We start from the raw sequence: 21,071 nt of genomic DNA on the forward strand, positions 1-21,071 counted from the left end.
CCTAGAGAAAGAGGAAGCATGCGTGTTGTAGATCATGCAACCGGAGCAGAGTTAGTGGTTATTCATGTTATAACGTCGGCCCTGGAGGTAACCAGTCTCTCCTGGTTTTCTGATCACGGTCGGAAACGAAGCGATCAGGAAAGGTTAACCCATTGAACATGTTAACAGCTGATTAACGTGCGCTTGTTGCCCCGTGTGCGCTGATGTGTTCATCTGTTGACATTTCCGAATGCCTTCCTACAGTTGCTTAATAAAAGCTTTCCACAAACGTAGCCTACATGTGTCATTAGTATGAGGAAAAACAAATGAGATTTTAACTGTGTCGGGCTCGGACACAAATTTCTTAATACCTGTCGGGCTCGGGCCGGGTTCGGACACGGCTCTGTCGGACACGGGCCGGCCTCGGACAGAAACATTCGGCCCGATCCGGACTCGAAGCGGTGTCATTCTCTTATCTCGCTTGGTACTGAGTTCCAATACTTGGGTCTCTAACAGAGAAGACAGATCTGCCAAACCTCTGTTGGCCGTCATAGTCCTCCCATTGTCTGAACATAATGGAAAACCAACTTGTGATACAGTATATGTGTTAAAGAATCATTGAGTGCATTTAAAGTTTTGCTTAGGGATGCGCCGAATCCAGATTTTTTGGGTTCGGCCGAATACTGAATCCACTGGTTAAGATTCTACTGAAACCGAATACCGAATCCTACTTCCATCCTCAGTCCATTAACTTAGTAAACACATTAATGAAGTAAACAACGCCCACAGCAGTGTATTTATCTGTGACTGTTTGCCTTGACCTTTGCCATACCTGAAGTTGCTGCATTTTGGCTGCTGTCTGTAGATTCCTTCGTGCACAACTCTTATTCTTTTGGATGTTTCATATGCAAATGTTTTAACAGCGGCGATGTTGTGTATTGTTTAGGGTCCTTGCCACCACGAGACAAATCGGCATTGCAAATTGAACATGTATCTCTACTTGAATCGCCTTCTTTTGACTGAAAGTACTAACAAACAACACTTTTTCTGCTCAGGAGTTCCATTTTCACTTTCTCACAGCACTTTCTTACTGCATTGAACGGTCCACCTACGTAAACACCTTCCCGTAATCAACGGCGTCGTCATTACGTCGATGAGCGTAGCGCGTGTATTGCAAGCGTAGGATTTGGTTCGGTAGAAAATATTTTTGAAGTTCGGCAGAAACCGAACCACGTCAACAAGCCCAATATTCGGCTGAATCCTGGATTTGGTGCATCCCTAGTTTTGCTGCATGTAAGGGGAGCTGGTTTCTAATACATCTAAAGTTCCTTAAATTAAATGTGAAAGTTTTACACAATGTGTTGCATGTTTCTTTAAGGACAGCTGTGAGTCAACAGTTATTTCCAAATATTTAAAATGTGACACAGTCTTAACATTGACTTCCATTTTTTTTTCTATTATAAAAAGACCTACAGGCAGTTTTAGTGTCAGGCAGGACACTGAGGCCCTGTTTACACGATGACGTTCACGGGTGAAAACGAAAAAATATTTTATCGGATGTGCCTTTCGTTTATACGGCTTAAAAACGCAAAAAAAGTGAAACCACCCTCCAGAGTGGAAATCTTAAAAACGTTCCACTGTCGCGTTACCGTCTAAAGGGTAAAAACGCAAAAGTCTGAAGACAGAGGTGTGGAGAGAGACGAGAAAAAGGTCGTCCAGGTAGTCTGTTGTTGCAGAGTAGGCTACAGAAATTATAGGCTTCTGTTATCTAAAATAATTTCAACGTAATGGCTCAATATTTAAATGATTTCGACAATATGGATAAGGTTGTTATGTTCAGCCCAGTCTCATGGCAGTTCGTGTAAATGTACACGTTATTCTTAATCTATTGAACGTGTTCACGGAAACGTTTTTCTCGTTTTTTACGTTGTGGACAACACGAAATTGTGAACCAATGTATTTCAATGGGAAGCATATTACGTTGCCACAGAACGAAATTGTAGGGAGTAATATAAGAAGCCGAAAATCCGCGTAGGGAGGTTGGTCGGAGTGGTGGAGGGTAAAACACAGGGCTTTCACACCGGAGACCCGGGATCGCGTCCACGCGTGTGGCATAGGGATGGCTGACGCGAAACTGACGTTTCGAAGCTTTGTTGAGATCCCGAAGCGCAGATGTTTCGAAACACTGATCCGAAGCGTGATTCAAAACACCCATGTCACGTGACTACGGCTAAATGAAGCATCGGAGTGTTTCACGAGGGTTTCGACAGGTGGCATGGTCCGCCGAATCAGAGTTTGATTGACAGGGTCTGGAACAGACCACACAATCTCTTGGGGTTTTGTGAGAGGAGTTTGATTTTGAGATAGCGGATTTTTGGTGATATAGTGACAGTTATAGTGCGATTTGTTTAGTTATATTTAGGCTTACATTTAAATTTACACATTGCCTGATAGGCTAGAGACAGACAGAGTATACATACAGTGACACATTAGTAAATGGATACATATATAGCTAGCTAGCTAGATTAAGATATATATATATATATATATATATATAGATAGATAGATAGATAGATAGATTAATATATATATATATATATATATATATATATAGATAGATAGATAGATAGATAGATAGATAGATAGATAGATAGATAGATAGATGGATAGATAGACAGATTAAGATAGATAGATAGAAATGGAAGCTCCGTTTTCATTTTCATTCAGAGCCACAAATGTCAACATCAGGCCCATCATAATCAACATCAACACCAGTAGAAGCACAGGACAGTTTATGGGAACGTTTTGATGATCGTATCCGTGAAACCCAGATGATACACGATGCTACAGCTGATGCCACAGTGGAAGTGAAGAAATACCTCAACTATGAGTTTTTGCCCAGAACTCATGATCCTCTAACTTACTCGAAAGAGAGAGCAGTTATCTTTCCTCATTTGTATGTCCTTGCTAAAAAATATCTTTGCATGCCAGCAACAAGTGTCCCTTGTAAGAGGATTTTTTCAAAGGCTGGAGAAATTATCTGTAAAAAAAGAAGTAGACTAAGTCCTTCCACAGCAGAGAAATTAATATTTTGGAATAAAAATCTATAAAAAAGTGAGACATTGTGGCTTGATTTCTTTTATTAATATTCATTTATTTCCATGACCAAAAAAACATTATGCACAGTGAGGAGCCTACAAGCTTCACATATTTTTTTTAATGGCTCGTTGTCATGGTTGTTTCAGAGCAACACCTGCAAGTGACCACTAGGTGTCATCGTTGAGACGGGTGTCGGATTGTTTCGAAGCCTCGACACAATATGGCACATTTGCTTCAACTGTTTCATTGTTTCACAAAGCCTCGATCTGTCCACCACTAGTGTGGCAGTACCTAAGTCCCGCGCGTTGCAGTTCCTTTTTCGGCGTGTCCCGCGTGTGACGGTTCCTTTCCCAGTTCTTTTTTTTTCCTAACCCCAACCGTCTCGTTATTGTGGCGTTTCATTTCCCGTGTCCTGCGAGTGGCGGCCGTGCTGTATGGAAAGCCAAAAGGGTCACAATTCGTCACAATTCGCACGGCGTTTTGAACGGCGTTTGTGGCGCCACCTGGCGTTTATTAAACGCCACTACACGTCTAATAAACGCCACCTGGCGGTTAATAAACGCCACCACGCGTGTGACGTCACCAGGGCGTTTAATAAACGCCACCAGATGCTTATTAGACACCTGGTGGCGTTTTGATAATCAATTCCGCCCTGTGGCTTTCACACGCCAATAGATTTGAACTCTAATCACCCAATCAGTAAAGAAGGAGGTCAGGCAACACTAATCAAGCACAGATCTCCTTTGCAGCTTGTTTAAGTAGCCCAAAGAAAATGCACAACTTTGTAGTATGTTACTTTTGTATTGCCAGACATCAGTAGGCACTGGGTGCTCATACTTTATTTAATTAATCAATCCAAATCATCCTCCCAGAAATGTAATAAAAAGTAGTGAGGAGCTATTTTCATTATTACCTGCTTAAATTTAATAAGTGCTGTCACACTAAAAACTGACTAAACGCTGTCACACTAACAACCTAATGGCATCACGTCTGCCTTTTGTTGTACATTTTATCTGGGTCTATTGTTAAAAGGGTTTCAGATATGGTGATATTTAATTGCTGCAAAAACCAGTCTATTACTAAAAGACCAAGAGAGGGGTTAACATGAAGAGTAAGCAGATTTTCAAAAATACTGTACTCTTAATTCAACTACTAGGAACCAAATGGTAGCTTACCAGAAAATCAGACAACTCTGAAAATCTTGACAAAAAGGATTAATAATTTCTGTAAAGGGCATGTAACAATCAAACCTAAATATTATTATAAATCTTATTTAATTACTACAAAACAATGCTAGTTTGGGACAATTTAAGACAGTCACAGCTGTCTTGCATACAGTCAGTTAAATAAGAATTAGTTATATCTCAATAAAAACTAAATTAAAATTATAATGGCAGCATAGGGCACTATCACCATTTATTTGAATTCCAGTAAGCGCAATTGACGCGAAGATGGCTAGATATATTAATTCTTTCCTCTACTTTCATATCTTTATGCAAAAAACACCCACCAGCGCTCTATATAAAGCAACTAAATTAAACATACGTGTCATACTTCATTTGACCTTTCAGGAGACTTACCTTGACACAGGAACAGCAGGTGTCAGATCCCTCAAAACATTCAAATACTATGGTTTATGATCTTGATTCAATTGGACATGAAGTTGTAATGATAAATCATTATAAGTATTTTCATTTATTTTTATTCCATGCATTACTAAAAATGTCAAGCTGAAAAATGTACTGACAAACACAAAAGCATGACAGATATAAAACATGACATTTATTAAATACATAAAATATTCAGCAGCACTAGGGTGCAAGTAGTCCTTTGTGCATAGTTTCTGGTATATATTTATATTTATAATTATATTTATAAGGACCACGTGACATCACATTGTCACCATTTTTGTGTCAGGTCAAAGCTAGGGGACCTACATCATATCAACCACAACAGCTAGAGGAGACGGATACGTGATAAACACAAGAGAATACACGGAAGAAATAGTTTTTGTCCGTAATGTTAACCAGCCGTCAGCCCTTAACGAACATCTTGCTAGTTAACCTGACTTGCGTGATCAATCTATACTTAACCACCACAAAAATAACACTGTTGATAATTGATGACTTGCATGTCCTGTTATCACATACTCTACATTTGATTTTCTTCAACTGCCATATCTTGGTGTCATTCACCTCTCCTGCAACAGCGTATTGATGGGCATCTGTACTCATGAGATACTCCAGTGTATGGGGATGTGTTACGTACAAGTTAATGTTAAATGTGTCAGGAAAAGTAAGTTTGGGCAGACGTATGGCTGGGCAATTTATTTATAAATTTTAGAGTATCGTTCAATATGTTTGATGTTGAGATGGAAAAAAATGTGCAAGGTCCAGTGGAGGCGAGTTAAGCAGGAATGGTTCAGGAGGTTCTTTTCTTGACTGCCATGCAGGGCTGCGATGGAGAGCTGACAGTCAAGTGACACCTTTCAAAACAATGGATGACCCCCGCAGCCTCCCCGGGAAAAGTTGAACTGGATCAGCACTGTTTCAGAGAATGTGATCTCCCTTACAGGAAGTTGTAGATGGAGCGGATGAGGGGAGTCACTAGGGTACAGAGAGAAGATGACATTAGTGGAAGTGACAGACATTCAAAGTTCACTTCCGTACAAGCAACACAAGATATCGGTCATTCCATCCACTCAAACTTAAAAAAAATAGAGAATAGAGATAGGCCCAGAGTCTAGGTTAGAAGGAGATCTAGAACTAGGACTCAGGAATAACAGACCAAGGGGTGAATTTGAACTTATTTAAGACAATAAGTAGTATTAGACAATTTAAACACATCAATTTGGTACCAAACCACACAGAAATTTAAAATACACACACACGCACACACACACACACAAACACACGCAGGAGGTGCACTGCAGACGGAGCAAAAGATACCGCGCCAGTAAAGCGCACAAGTGTGGCTACAGTTTTCAAAAACCTAGTTCTAGATCTCCTTCTAACCTAGACTCTGGGCCTATCTGTCAGTGAGTAACTACAGTGCTACACTATCGTTTAAAAAAAAAACTATTATTAGGCTACTTGTTTTGCAGCTCTTCTGGATATTTTGCTCCTAGTCTGTGTGAACTTTCTACAGAGTTAGTTGGTCCCTCTTCAGTCATAAAGGAGTAGAGGCGTTTTGACTTGCTCTAGTGTGGTTTTTGTGTTCACACTATGTATATCAAAGTGTTTGTTCATACATTCGCAAAGTTAAGAAGTGTTCTAAATAATATGTAGCCCTGGATACATTTAATTTAGATATTTATTGAAATTATTTTAATGCAATACAAATATATAAATATGGTGAAGAAAATATTAGTTAATTAGTTAATGCCATATGTTAAAATGGTTAACATTAATAAAACGTTTAAAAGGTAAGAGTTACATTTACAGTTTTTAAAAGATCAAAGTTTTAAGCTCATGGAGTTGACTGCAGTTTGAGTGAAGTGTACATGATTCAGCACGTGTAAGGGTAATCTGCCACACAGTTTAACCTGATAGCAGCCTAATATGTCAATCATCGTCTTTCTGTACTTTTGTTGGAAGGTCATGACCTATCAGCCAATGTAATTACAATCCCAGGTAGAGGGGCGGGGCTTAGCTGTAACCTGCAGAGATCCAGTCAGAGAGACAGAAACGCTAAGTGAACGGACTTCGTGAGGTTTAGTAGGTTGTAGAAGGACATTGTTATCCATTACTGAGGCTGACAACCAGTTATGCTGTGTTTTGGCATATTGAAATCGACAAGAGGTAAATATACATGTGCATGTGTGTGATTATATATGCTGTAATTAAGTGTTGTAGTATCTATTGTGTCACTAACTGTGAATAGCAGTTAGCGATAGCACAATTGCCATTAGCATTGTTTTCGTAGTCTACTGTTAGCTTTGCATGTGAAATAATTGAGACAAGCTACCGATAATTCGCCGTGAAATAGTGGATGGACCTGCTTGCTCAGTTAATTTATTTGATTCAGGAGACGGACATTTGTGACTGTAAAAGAGAGAGGATCGGGGAAGCTCCTTTGGACCACACAGAGAGCGATCTTCCATCCTGCTGGTGTGATGTAGACTGTCGCTGCTGTTTTCTGTTCTGCTGATCTTCCTGCTGTGGTTTCTTCGGGTGCTCTGTCTGCTGCCATCGCCAAGTTCGCCTTTTTCATATATCCCCTTGACTGGGATTCGTGAGTACTGAGTATATTGCACGTTCATTTTATTTTATTGGTTGTGTAAACAAGTGAAACGGCCGTCACATTTTTAGGCCTCCTCTCCCAAGCTTCTGTTCAGGCCTGCAACAGGGTTTTTTTTGTTTGTATTGTGATTGCTGAGTATGAATGTGTGAGTGTGGGCCCACAGATAACTATTCAGGTTTACATGTCAAAAGGATTTATGCATTTATTTTATTGAAACCTAAGCAGAGGTAACACTTTATAGTATACTCTGAAAGCTATATTGAGGCAACATTATTTTGGGTGTCATAAAAAATAGGGAGTTATTTATACTGGCCTCACTTGTTTATGTTTCTAATACACCATACATGTGTTTATTATTTTTGTACTTTAACTAAATAAATTCCCATATCTGGGTTTATAGTATTTAAAGTATCATTTTTGGGTCTTAGATTTTGTACATGAGGTTTCGTTCTGAGTTACAATTTAAAAGAGTAATCAAGGTTAACACAAAACGTAACTCAATTCATATTGGATGCACCGCCAGTTATTTTAATAATATTGAGAAACATAGATTGCTAACAGAAAATCAAAGAATGAAAACTTCCAGCCGAGGATTGTTTGAATTGTGAGAAAGCTATAATGGAAAGTTTTCCACACAGCGCCAAATGTTAGACAGTGTATCGACTGCACGGCAGTGACAGGATCAATGAAAACAAACGCACAGATAATTTTTCTTCTTCATGTATGCCCATTTATCTTTGTTTCAAAATCAGCCAGTCACAGGTACTCTGGGGCACAGGCATCTGTCCTACACTATATACTCCATACAGACAGAAACAGAAACTTACAAAAGAACAGGGATTTCTCTATTTTCTAAGTTTGAGTGGATGGAATGACCGATATCTTGTGTTGCTTGTACGGAAGTGAACTTTGAATGTCTGTCACTTCCACTAATGTCATCTTCTCTCTGTACCCTAGTGACTCCCCTCATCCGCTCCATCTAGAACTTCCTGTAAGGGAGATCACATTCTCCGAAACAGTGCTGATCCAGTTCAACTTTTCCCGAGGAGGCTGCGGGGTCATCCATTGTTTTGAAAGGTGTCACTTGACTGGCAGCTCTCCATCGCAGCCCTGCATGGCAGTCAAGAAAAGAACCTCCTGAACCATTCCTGCTTAACTCGCCTCCACTGGACCTTGCACATTTTTTTCCATCTCAACATCAAACATATTGAACGATACTCTAAAATTTATATATAAATTGCCCAGCCATACGTCAGCCCAAACTTACTTTTCCTGACACATTTAACATTAACTTGTACGTAACACATCCCCATACACTGGAGTATCTCATGAGTACAGATGCCCATCAATACGCTGTTGCAGGAGAGGTGAATGACACCAAGATATGGCAGTTGAAGAAAAACAAATGTAGAGTATGTGATAACAGGACATGCAAGTCATCAATTATCAACAGTGTTATTTTTGTGGTGGTTAAGTCTAGATTGATCATGCTAGTAACGTTAACTAGCAAGATGTTCGTTAAGGGCTGACGGCTGGTTAACATTACGGACAAAAACTATTTGTTCCGTGTATTCTCTTGTGTGTATCACGTATCCGTCTCCTCTAGCTGTTGTGGTTGATATGATGTAGGTCCCCTAGCTTTGACCAGACACAAAAATGGTGACAATGTGATGTCACGTGGTCCTTATAAATATATACCAGAAACTATGCACAAAGGACTACTTGCACCCTAGTGCTGCTGAATTTTTTATGTTATTTAATAAATGTCATGTTTTATATCTGTTTGTCAGTACATTTTTCAGCTTGACATTTTTAGTAATGCATGGAATAAAAATAAATGAAAATACTTATAATGATTTATCATTACAACTTAATGTCCAATTGAATCAAGATCATAAACCATAGTATTTGAATGTGTTGAGGGATCTGACACCTGCTGTTCCTGTGTCAAGGTAAGTCTCCTGAAAGGTCAAATGAAGTATGACACGTATGTTTAATTTAGTTGCTTTATATAGAGCGCTGGTGGGTGTTTTTTGCATAAAGATAGGAAAGTAGAGGAAAGAATTAATATATCTAGCCGTCTTCGCGTCAATTGCGCTTACTGGAATTCAAATAAATGGTGATAGTGCCCTATGCTGCCATTATAATTTTAATTTAGTTTTTATTGAGATATAACTAATTCTTATTTAACTGACTGTATGCAAGACAGCTGTGACTGTCTTAAATTGTCCCAAACTAGCATTGTTTTGTAGTAATTAAATAAGATTTATAATAATATTAGTTATATATGTTTTTTTTACAGAAATTATTAATCCTTTTTGTCAAGATTTTCAGAGTTGTAAGATTTTCTGGTAAGCTACCATTTGGTTCCTAGTAGTTGAATTAAGAGTACAGTATTTTTGAAAATCTGCTTACTCTTCATGTTAACCCCTCTCTTGGTCTTTTAGTAATAGACTAGTTTTTGCAGCAATTAAATATCACCATATCTGAAGCCCTTTTAACAATAGACCCAGATAAAATGTACAACAAAAGGCAGACGTGATACCATTAGGTTCTTAGTGGGACAGCGTTTAGTCAGTTTTTAGTGTGACAGCGCTTACTAAATTTAAGAAGATAATGAAAATAGCTCCTCACCACTTTTTATTACATTTCTGGGAGGATGATTTGGATTGATTAATTAAATAAAGTATGAGCACCCAGTGCCTACTGATGTCTGGCAATACAAAAGTAACATACTACAAAGTTGTGCATTTTCTTTGGGCTACTTAAACAAGCTGCAAAGGAGATCTGTGCTTGATTAGTGTTGCCTGACCTCATTCTTTACTGATTGGGTGATTAGAGTTCAAATCTATTGGCTGTGAAAGCCACAGGGCGGAGTTGATTATCAAAACGCCACCAGGTGTCTAATAAGCATCTGGTGGCGTTTATTAAACGCCTGGTGACGTCACACGCGTGGTGGCGTTTATTAACCGCCAGGTGGCGTTTATTAGACGTGTAGTGGCGTTTAATAAACGCCAGGTGGCGCCACAAACGCCGTTCAAAACGCCGTGCGAATTGTGACGAATTGTGACCCTTTTGGCTTTCCATAGAGCGCCTCCCGGCCGGCGTGTGGCACCTCATGAGGACGCCTCCAGGCGTCCTTTCCCCGGGCGCCTCCCGGCCGGCGTGTGGCACCTCATGAGGCCGCCTCCCGGCGTCCTTTCCCCGGGCGCCTCCCGGCCGGCGTGTGGCACCTCATGAGGCCGCCTCCCGGCGTCCTTTCCCCGGGCGCCTCGGTCAAGAAAAACGTGTAGATTTACACGAAAAAAACGAGAAAAACGTTTCCGTGAACACGTTCAATAGATTAAGAATAACGTGTACATTTACACAAACTGCCGTGATACTGGGTTGTTATGTTCGATGATATGTATAGGCTATTCATTTGAGCCAGAGAGGCAGTGTGTGGCAGTGCCACCTAGCCGCCTGGTGTGCACACTACATCGAATTTCACACACTTTTGCGTCACCATATGCTAAATGTGTCTAAACGCGGAATAAAAAGTGAGAACGCAACGCCACTTTTGCGTTTTCTCTTCAGATCGTTTCCGTCTAAACATAGCCTGAGAGCCAATCAGAAATTTTGGCCATTGCTGCTGTTAATTTAGCTTCCACCTCATATTTATCTTTTCCATTTCCAAGGATGACTGTGTCATGCACATACATTTGGTTGTAAACTTCTGGACATACAAATGGCAGATCATTAATATGTAGACTAAATAACAGAGGTCCTAACATTGACCACTGTGGGACACCAACATAGCAGCCAACGAACGATTAAGTACTATCCCCAACTCTGGTGCATTGTTTTCTCTTGGTGATGTAGGACTCCATCCATTTGTTTTGATTATTTAGATGAGATAGCAGGTTCCCTTTTCAGTTGAATGTTTTTTCCAAAAACTGAATTGCATGGGATGAAGTAGGTCTTGTTCTGAGTTTATGAAAAGATAAATGAAAAGATACACTTATACCAGAACCCCTCAGTGTTACTGTGAGTCTCCAACCATTTTCTCACAAAAAATGTCTGCTAATCTTGCTAAATTCAAGTCAATTGTTATTGTACGTAGATGACATCTTGGTTGTGTAATCTCCCGACAAGGACTGTAAGACAGACACGTTGGCACTCTTGACATTTTTGGCAGACTACTGTAAAATACCTAGGTCATAATTTGTCCCAAGAAGGCAAACCGAAAGACAGCTATTTTACAAACACCTAAACCTAGGACAAAAAGACAACTGATGTCAATTTTAGGGATGACTAATTTCAGTAGGAGCTGGATTTCTACCTATGCAGCAATAACTGTGCCTTTATCAGCCCTAATATATGACACACCTTTGTCAGCATTAGAAGCAGAAGAGGATTTTGTTAAAATAAAACAACTATTAGTGAGTTCAGCAGTACTAGGGTTAACTGAGACTTTTCACAGACAGTGGACTGTAAAGTTGGATTCATGACTTCAGTTTCAACACAAACCTATGGAGGAAAACAGAGACTAATTACATATTAGCAGCTAGAGGTTTACCAGCCTGTGTTCAAGCAGTAGTGGCAGCATCAATGGCATTCCAAGCATCAGCCACAATAGTTTTATTCTATCCTCTAGTGTTGAAAGTGCCTCATGCAGTTAGCTATCATACTATTGCTAAATAAAATCTCTTATCTCTCACCATCTAGACACCTCTCCTGCATGACTGTGTAATTGTCCCAAGTACACCTGACTATGGAACGATGCACAACACTGAATCCATCAACATTGATACCAATACACACTGATGGAACACCGCATGCCTGTTTATCAGAAACAACTCAGAAAGTTTTACCATGACCTGAGTTAACACACACACCATACTCTGATGCACAGTTGACTATGTTTGTTTTGTTGATGGTTCTAGCAGAAAGAACCCGGGCGGTTGTAAGACAGGATACAGTAGTAATGGCTAAACCACTACCAAAAGGTAAATCAGCTACTATTTACACTGATAAGTCAATATGCATTTTCAACTGTTTATGTGTTTGCTCAGCAGTGGAAAACAGAGGCATGGTTACCTCCACTGGTAAATCTATAAATCATAAAGATCTGATTTTAAACTTGTTGGCAGCTATATATAATATATGAATAAAACTTCATTCCAAAACGGCATTCCATACAGAGCAAGGGCAGGGTGTGTTTCAAAGCTCTGCGTGTTTGGACCTGAACAAACGAGGAGAGAGGCTTGGGCTGTGGGCAACTTTGGAGGCGGGTTTTAGGCTGCTCACCCAATCAAAAGTCGGTGCTGGCATTTTATGTGCTATTTTTTTCTATTGGCTGAACATATTTTCTTAACTTTTAAATGGGTGGGCAGGACGGAAAGAGTGGCTGAGCCCGCCCACCCCTGCACCTGTCTACTGCAGGTGTTATGTCAGCCTTGCTGGTTTCTCCAGTTGGGTTCATGGATTTATCTTTTCTCAGGATTCGTGTGTTTAAGTGTCAAAAGCCTGCCACAGCTGGTCTACGGATCTACCAGAAAGAGATATCCTGATACTCTGTGGAAAGGTGAGGAAGCAATTCTTTATTCAGTGGTAATAATCTTAATTGAATAGGAATATATGTTGGATGTCTATCTGTTCAGACCAGGAACTGTATACTACTGACTTACTGTGTACTTCTATAGACCTGCATTTACACAGTGGTGGAAGAAGTATTCAGATCCTTTACTTAAGTAAAAGTAGGCCTACTAACCACATTGTAAAACATACTCTGTTACAAGTAGAAGTCCTGCATTGAAAATGTTACTTCACTAAAAGTATGTAAGTACTGTCAGGAAAATGTACTTAAAGTATTAAAAGAAAAAGTACTCAATGCAGAAAAATCCTCCCATTTTACAAACTGGAAATGATCCAAACAGTTCTGTCAACCAACTAAGTGTTTAATTGTCTAATCATTTCAGCTGGACTTGTAGTGTGCAAAAATATTAACTTGTAAAGTAACTAGTAACTAAAGCTTTCAGATGAATGTAGTGGAGTAAAACTTACAGTATTTCTCTCTGAAATGTAGTAGTAGAAAAGACTCAAGTTGTTGTAGGAATCAGAGAATGTCGGAGCCAAATGCAGAGACAGCAGGCAAAAGTGAGCTTGAGGATTTAATACCATATAATCCATACAAACAAAAGGAGTCCTGAATACAGCAGGCAAAGTAATCCAAAATGTAATAGAAATCAAAAACAGGAATCACATAAAACAGGAACACAGAGACAAAATGAGTAGACTAACACACACACAATCCAAAACACAAACAATGATCTGACGCTAGACAAAGCCAACACAGAGATTAAATTACATACGTTACATTATTACATGTCATTTAGCTGACGCTTTTATCCAAAGCAACTTACAATTAAGTGCTTTCAACTCTGTAGGTTCAAACTCCAGACAGCAAGTAGTAAGTGCAAGTGCATTAGCTTTAAATAAGCAAAGCTACAAAGAGCCATATGAAAGTGCAGGTTCAAGATTTAAATTTTTTTTTTTAATACAAGAGGTAACATGGTGAAACAAGTAGCAGGTGACACGAGGACTCAGGAACAGGTGAAACACATCAGGGTTGTGCAGACAATTAAAAAGATGGAAAAACACAAGGCAGGAAGTAAAACAAGACAAGGGTTGACTACAAAATGAAACAGGAAACAGAAACACATACACAACCATAACACAAGTAAAGTACAAGTACCTCAAGATTTGTACTTAAGGACAGTACTGGAGTAAATGTACTTAGTTACATTCCACCAATGCATTTACCTGACAGAGCAATGTTACTGGTTATGTTTTCTAATTCAGATTTTACTCACAAAATATAACAATAACTGCAACTGCATTTTTATTCATGAAACTATCCAGTATTAAGTTAGAGTTGAAAGCTCCTCTTTCAACAGAGCTTAAAGCTACATTGTGTAAGAATTTCTCCCATCTAGCAGTAAAATTGTATATTACAACCAACTGAATATTACTTTCTAGCCCTTCCTCCTACGTTGGCTGAACCCGAAATTAGATCTCTCTATTGTTTACACACAGCTGTTCTAGCCACTCCAATATTAACTTTGGTCTTGTCGCTTTGCCTGTCGCATTGTCGTTTTATTTCTCTTTTTCGCTTGGTTCCCTTGCATTCGTCACGGTGCCGATAGGTGTAAGAGGGCAAAATGCTGAGGTACTGTATGTCCCTCTTTGGCTTATGTATTTAAAATGGAGGCGCTACATGGCTGCCGTCATTCGAGCGAGTCGCGCATATGTATTCTGAATGATTCTAAATGTCAGATTCTACTCGTACGAGAATACTTTGATTAGTTGGTGGAAGTAATTACATATGAATGAGCACATATTTGTGAAAGAACAAATGGTTTTTGCTAAGAATCAGATCAAAAATTACACAATGTAGGTTTAAGCAAATGTAAGTACATTGTGCTGATATAATGCCTCTCTTTATACTTGAAGTAAACAATTGAATGCAGGACTACTGTGCAGTAAGGCTGAACGATTTGGGGAAAAATTTGGTTACATTTTACTTGAAGTTTTCTACATAAGTGTGACATGACACTGTCATGAAAGTGTCAAAACATAATAAACAAGTCCTAAATGTTTATGACATAATGCTTTTTTAGTAAGGGTCATTGGGTTTTGTCATTACAAGTTATGGTAATGGTTAGAGTTAGGGTTAGGGTTAGGGTTCATGTGTCATGACTGTGTCATGACAGTGTCATGTGAGTGTCATATGTAGAAAACTTCAAGTGTTACCAGAAATTCTAATTGCCATTTTTCTGCCACATATTGCAATTTCCATTCAATTTGCGAATTTGCAATTTACTTAATTTACTTTTTTTTTAAAGTATAGCTAACGTTCAATATTCACTGTGTAATAGATAAAACATGTCATGGAGCATTATAACCTGAAACACCATCGATATATTCTATTCTAGTCTATATTCTTATGCAAGGATGAGAACATAGATATGAATTGCCAGCAATACATGTTTTTCTTTTAAAAAGCATACAACATTGAACAGTCAAACACAGAACATTCATCACGAAAGCTAAAGTTCTAATAATAAAAAACATTTCCAATAAAGAAATATCAGTACTTTCCTGAGAACTGAAATGTCTGATATGCCTCAGTTCAATAGCAGCATCAACATATTGCACCTTCTACCATCATGTTAACCCTCCTGTTGTCCTCGGGCAAATTTGACCCTTTTTTAAAAAATGATTCTATATCAGCAATTTGGGTTTCTCTCAACCAAATTGTCAATACATACAACGCCATCCATACAACGCTCTTCACAAGTAAAATAAATGATGAGCTACTTTCATTGAATTTTGATGTTTTATTCAATTTTATAGCATTTGAAATGTTTTGCTATAAAAGAACGTGGAAAACAGTGACAAAAATGTCAGAAAAAGTTTCAAAAACGTCAAAAAAAAACTACAAAATTGTCCCATACAAATGCGCAGAAAAGTACAGACAAAAAAATTGAAAAAAGACAAAAAAAAAAGATTTGAAAAAAAGCTTCAAAACCATTGGGAAAGTGTGACTAAATAATGTTGAAAAAAGTGACAAAACCATTGGGACCAAAACGTAAAATTTTGACCCAGAAAAATAAAAAGTGGGATGGTTGACGGGAAGACAACAAAAGGGTTAAATAAAGTAATACAAAATAAATGAAAAATCCACTGAAAGCAGGACATTTCTGTTAACAATCTGTCAGATGTAACATCATTCCTGCATTTATCTTGTGGAAAAACAATAAATATAGAATTAAAAAGAGAAATAAAAAATGTTAAACCAAACACACAAATATTCACATGCGATTAATCGCGATCTTAACGGTAAGCTGATCGCATTCTTTTTTAAATCACGAATTGGATTTGAAAACGATTAATCATTTGGCCCTAATGTGCAGTATCATTTCTTTTACTATTAATAGTTTAACTCCAGAATGTTAAGCTGTACCACCCCTCTGCTGTACAGAGGCTTGTACAACAGTATGCAGCATGGGATGTCTTTTGCGCACGCGGGTCAGTTCAGTATCATTCAGTTTATTATAATTGCACAGAGACTATGTCCATATTTTTTTTTTGTCTATATAATACATGACCCTGTAGATTTTTGCTATGGACACCAGTTTTAATGATTTCATCTTTATGTGGGAGAAATCCCGTTTTATCCGTAATTTTGGCATGGCCGATGGGTTTTAAAAACTACAACACACATACGCCTCACCGTCGTTGCTATGGAGAAGAAGCCAATCAGAGGCATGAATCAAAGTAGGGCTGGGCGATATGTCGATATTATATTGATATCATGATATGAGACTAGCTATCGTCTTAGATTTTGGATATCATAATATCCTAAGTGTTGTCTTTTACCTGATTTGACAGGCTGCATTACATTACAGTAAAGTTATGTCATTTTCTAACTTACCAGGCTGTTCAAGCTGTTCTATTATTTTCCCTTACCCACTTTATTCAAAATTAACTTTATTGTCCCACATCGTGGGGAATTTGTCTTAGGCACTCAACCCATGCTGCAGCCACAGTAAAAACAAGTAAACACAGACAGCATGTACAAACGACAAATACTGTACAATACTATACCACAGGCCGTACTATGGTCCTGATGGTGTATAAAAACCCAACATGGTGTCATGCAATACACTGGTTAAACATTACTCAAAATAAATAAATAAAATAAAAAGAGAGATCACAAATACTATCAATTCCAACACATTCTCACATCCAACTCGTAAAATAAGGACGTTCGGTCAGGAGCCTTTCTCGTTCTTATTGACGATAAAAGTCTCCTTTAGCGTCTCATGTAAACGTGCTTGGCCGCCACTATTGCCGTCCCTTAAAGCGACTCCAGCAAGCGGGGGAGGACGCCTCAAAAGCCGGGAAACGGCCGCGGGTGAAGCGCGACAATAACGGAATTGCGGAGGTTGGGTTTAGGAGAAAAACAACGGGGAAAGGACACCTCAAAAGCTAGGAAACACCGCCACACACTGGGCGCAAACCCGAGTCTCCTGAGTGAAAGTCCGGTGTTTTACCCATCCACCACCTCAACCAACCTCCTCACGCAGCAATTTCCCCTTACATACCACTCTCTAAATGTCATTCAACTGCGGCTCTCCCCAGTACGTTACACAAATACGCCGAAGGGTGCCTTTTTCTTCGCATCAGACGCTGAAGGACACTGCCCAAACGTACTTATTTTACGAGTTCGGAATGAGAACGGGTTGTCAATTCTATTAGCTAGTCGCAAAGAAGCCTGTTCATAAATACTTTGCATGGATAAGCGCTCTTTAACACCAATGATCTTGAATGAATCAATCGTAACCGTTTAGTTTTCAACTGGACAGGGAGGTTTGCCAAACCAAGCTGTAATACCGTACCTGACCAGGCTCTCCAGGACTGCTTGATAAAATATCAACATTTTTTTATCTACGCCATGAATTCGCAAACAACGTAAGAAATGCAACCGTTGCTGCAGTCTGCAGCAGAGACTGTCGACATGTGTGCTCCAGGTTAGTGACTCGTTAATATAAACACTGAGATATTTGTATGAGTGGGCCTGAGTGATGGTTTGGTTGCGGATGACCACAGGCCTGTGGTCACCGACTCCCCAAGGGTCAAACACCATCTCTTCAGTCTTGGAAGCGTTTAGGACAAGGTGGTTATCGTCGCACCAATTCACAAATTTTGGGATTTCCATAAAATAATCAGATGGGTCACAGTTCTTTTTCAGCAGAGATAAAATTGCGGTGTCATCAGAAAATTGAATGACATGATTATTTTACTCATTTATCACATTAATACCCCTCTTAGTTGGTGCCATGTTTGTCATGGCTTTTACAGAGTCCCAGAGAATATTTAGTGAAAGCGCCAACAGTCACCCCTACAATATCGCCGCAGACATCGAGGTGTTGGGTCAAGAATATCGCCCTGCTCTGAATCAAAGTGGCCGAAAATAAAAAGTGAACTGATTTACACGGTAGTTGGTAAAATCGGTTTTCTCAACACTTTAGTCTCTAGCTCTCTCCCAGCGTTAGCGGCACACGTGACAGGATTTTAAGCGGTGATTCGATGCTTCAACTTTTTATCAAAGAAACTGACATTTTCCAAAGTTTAACTCTTATTTGCTGCAACTCCTGATATAGTTTTCAAAGCGATCACATCAGTTTCTCTTTCTGTTCCACAGATGATGGCGCCTGCTTCCAAGAAAACCATGTGCCTGGCAACTACAGCTGCTTTCGGCCTTGTCTGCTCTGGTTTTGTATTCCTCCTGTATTTTGAGCCTCCGTCTCCTGTTTGCCCATCTACATTAACCAATGTGAAAGATTATGAAAAGCCCATAGTCCTGCTGTGGTTCTGGCCTCTCGGTGTGAAGTTTGATTTAAAAGGTTGCTTAACCCACTTCAACATTGATAGCTGTGTTCTGACGGATGACAGAACGCTGTACAGCCAAGCAAAGGGAGTCATTTTCTTCCATAGAGACATAGCCGGTGATCTGAAAAACATGCCGCAGGAGCCACGTCCAGCTTTTCAGAAGTGGATTTGGTACCATGTGGAATCCCCAACGAACACGGGTAGGATACCGGGTCTGGAAAACCTGTTCAACTTAACACTGAGCTACAGAAGAGATGCTGACATTACGGCGAGAAACGAGCTTACAATCAGGAAGACAGACATGAAAGAGGACTTTGTTCTGCCCAAGAAAGACAAACTAGTGTGCTGGATTGTCAGTAACAACAACCCAGCCACAGGAACAGCTGTGAGAGAAAGCTATTACAAGGAACTGTCCAAACACATTAAGGTCGAACTCTTTGGTTCAGCCTATGCAGGGCGCCGTTTGAGTTATGAGGAGTATTACGCAACCATTGCCAGCTGTAAGTTTTACCTCTCATTTGAGAACTCGCTCCACAGAGACTACATCACGGAGAAGGTCAACGGGCCCCTCGTGGCGGGGACGGTTCCTGTAGTTTTGGGTCCGCCGAGAGAAAACTACGAGGAGTTCCTTCCCCCCGCCCGACGCGCCTTCATTCACATAAATGATTTCCCCGACGCAAAGTCGCTGGCTAAGTTTCTGCTGGACATGACGGACGCGGCGTACACGCGTTACTTTGAGTGGAGGAAGTTCTACGAGGCCACCCCTCACCTCCTGTCAATGTACAACGAATTCATTCAGCCCATCTGCCTCGCCTGCGACCACATGTCAAGAGACGTGTATTACCATGTAGATCATGACCTGTATAAGTGGTACTTGAAATGAGAAACGTCAACCAGAAGGCCCCCCTTTCCATAGTGTTGTGGAAGTTTCTTTTTGCAGCAGCAGTGGATTTAGAAAGTTAAAGAGTGAAGCAAACTAAACCAAGGTAGGTTTTTGTATTTTATTATAAACCTGCAAGAATATAGCAGTAACACAATTTCACAAAAGGCACAGCAGCCCAGTGTGGAAAATGTCTCTTCAACGAGTGAACAGGAACACTGAGCTTAAATACATCTTCAGAGTGACCGCACACACGCACTTGGGTTAACATGACTCTGCATTGCTCACAGGCAATGTGATACACAGAAAGACCATCTAAAACACAGGACACATCTCTGAGCCATTTCGCTTCCTCCCCCCTGTACAACTTTCACCCCCCGGTTACATCTCAACTGGCATGGGAGAACTGAATCTGCACAGGGAGACAGTTTACTGTGACCTTGTACCTTTATCGGTTCAGACAAACAGTGCTCACATTATGTTCCAGACTTTCTGATTCTCTCTTAGTTTAGTGAGAATCAGAATCTACATGTGGGAATGAGATAAACTCCCTTAGTGAGAGAAACTAAGAAAGAAATGAGACAAAAATATAAATAATCATGCTTAAATGTAATTTTGCCATTACAACAGTGGCTCATTAATGCACAGATTTAAACACAAGCTACTTGAATATTCTGGCATTATTTGGCACATGTTAAACACTGTATTCTGTTTAAAGTGGTTGATGGTGGTGATAAACTGGCTGAAATAACCCGGGAAATGGTTTGTACATTTTGTGAGTTTATTTTCTCTCTATCGCCAGCAGATGGTTAGCATAGCTTAGCATAAACAGCTGGCCTGGCTATAAATTGTAGCCCAAATAGTCAAGCACATAACCCTGGTTTTACACTTCTGTTTAACCCCCTGAGGTCTAAGGGCATCACATACCTTTTTTAAATTAACCTTTTTTAAGGTATTTGCATATAACTGATCCCCATGTGTTTCATATCAAAATGTTCAGAACAAAGTCAGCTTTTTGTACAGGGACGGACAATGTTTTCTAGAGCAATGTGTTAAAGGTGCTGTCTATATGCTGAAACTGACCCTATGTTCCAGTAGAACTACATGAAGCAGGTAATTAAAGAAATTACCCCACCGCTCCCTGTTCAGATGCACCAATCAGGGCCAGGGGGGTGTCTAACTGCGTGTCAATCACTGCTCATGCACACACATCCATTCTCCCTTATGGGGGGAGGGGCTTAAGAGACCGTTTTGGGCTTTAGCGGAAGGGGTGGAGGGACTGAGAAGTTGTCAATGTTCAAATTGTTTGGCTAAGTCCTGGATCTTCACAACGCTACCTATAGCACCTTTAAGAGATAATTTGGTGCTAAAGCTGGTTGCAACGTATGTAATAAAATGTAAAAATGTAAGAATATGTCACTTCATTATGTAA

At 39.7% G+C, this 21,071-nt stretch overlaps 1 protein-coding gene across 2 annotated transcripts in view; it reads left to right on the plus strand.

Annotated features, from left to right (window-relative positions):
• Nucleotides 1-20,777, plus strand: part of LOC120571463 (4-galactosyl-N-acetylglucosaminide 3-alpha-L-fucosyltransferase 9-like) — a 43,849-nt gene extending 23,072 nt beyond the window's left edge. Inside the window, exons 1-2 of one of the 2 annotated variants that reach the window (XM_039820406.1) lie at nucleotides 12,723-12,886; nucleotides 18,572-20,777. In XM_039820406.1, coding sequence (XP_039676340.1) covers nucleotides 18,572-19,642 — 1,071 coding nt within the window. In that variant the 5' untranslated portion in view covers nucleotides 12,723-12,886 and the 3' untranslated portion in view covers nucleotides 19,643-20,777. Of the gene's footprint in view, nucleotides 1-12,722; nucleotides 12,887-18,571 lie in introns of those variants that run through there. The other variant, XM_039820407.1, reaches the window with a different exon arrangement.
• The last annotated feature ends 294 nt before the right edge of the window (nucleotides 20,778-21,071 follow it).

Source organism: Perca fluviatilis, chromosome 13 (genome assembly GCF_010015445.1).
Source record: "Perca fluviatilis chromosome 13, GENO_Pfluv_1.0, whole genome shotgun sequence".
Taxonomy (NCBI): Eukaryota; Metazoa; Chordata; class Actinopteri; order Perciformes; family Percidae; genus Perca; species Perca fluviatilis.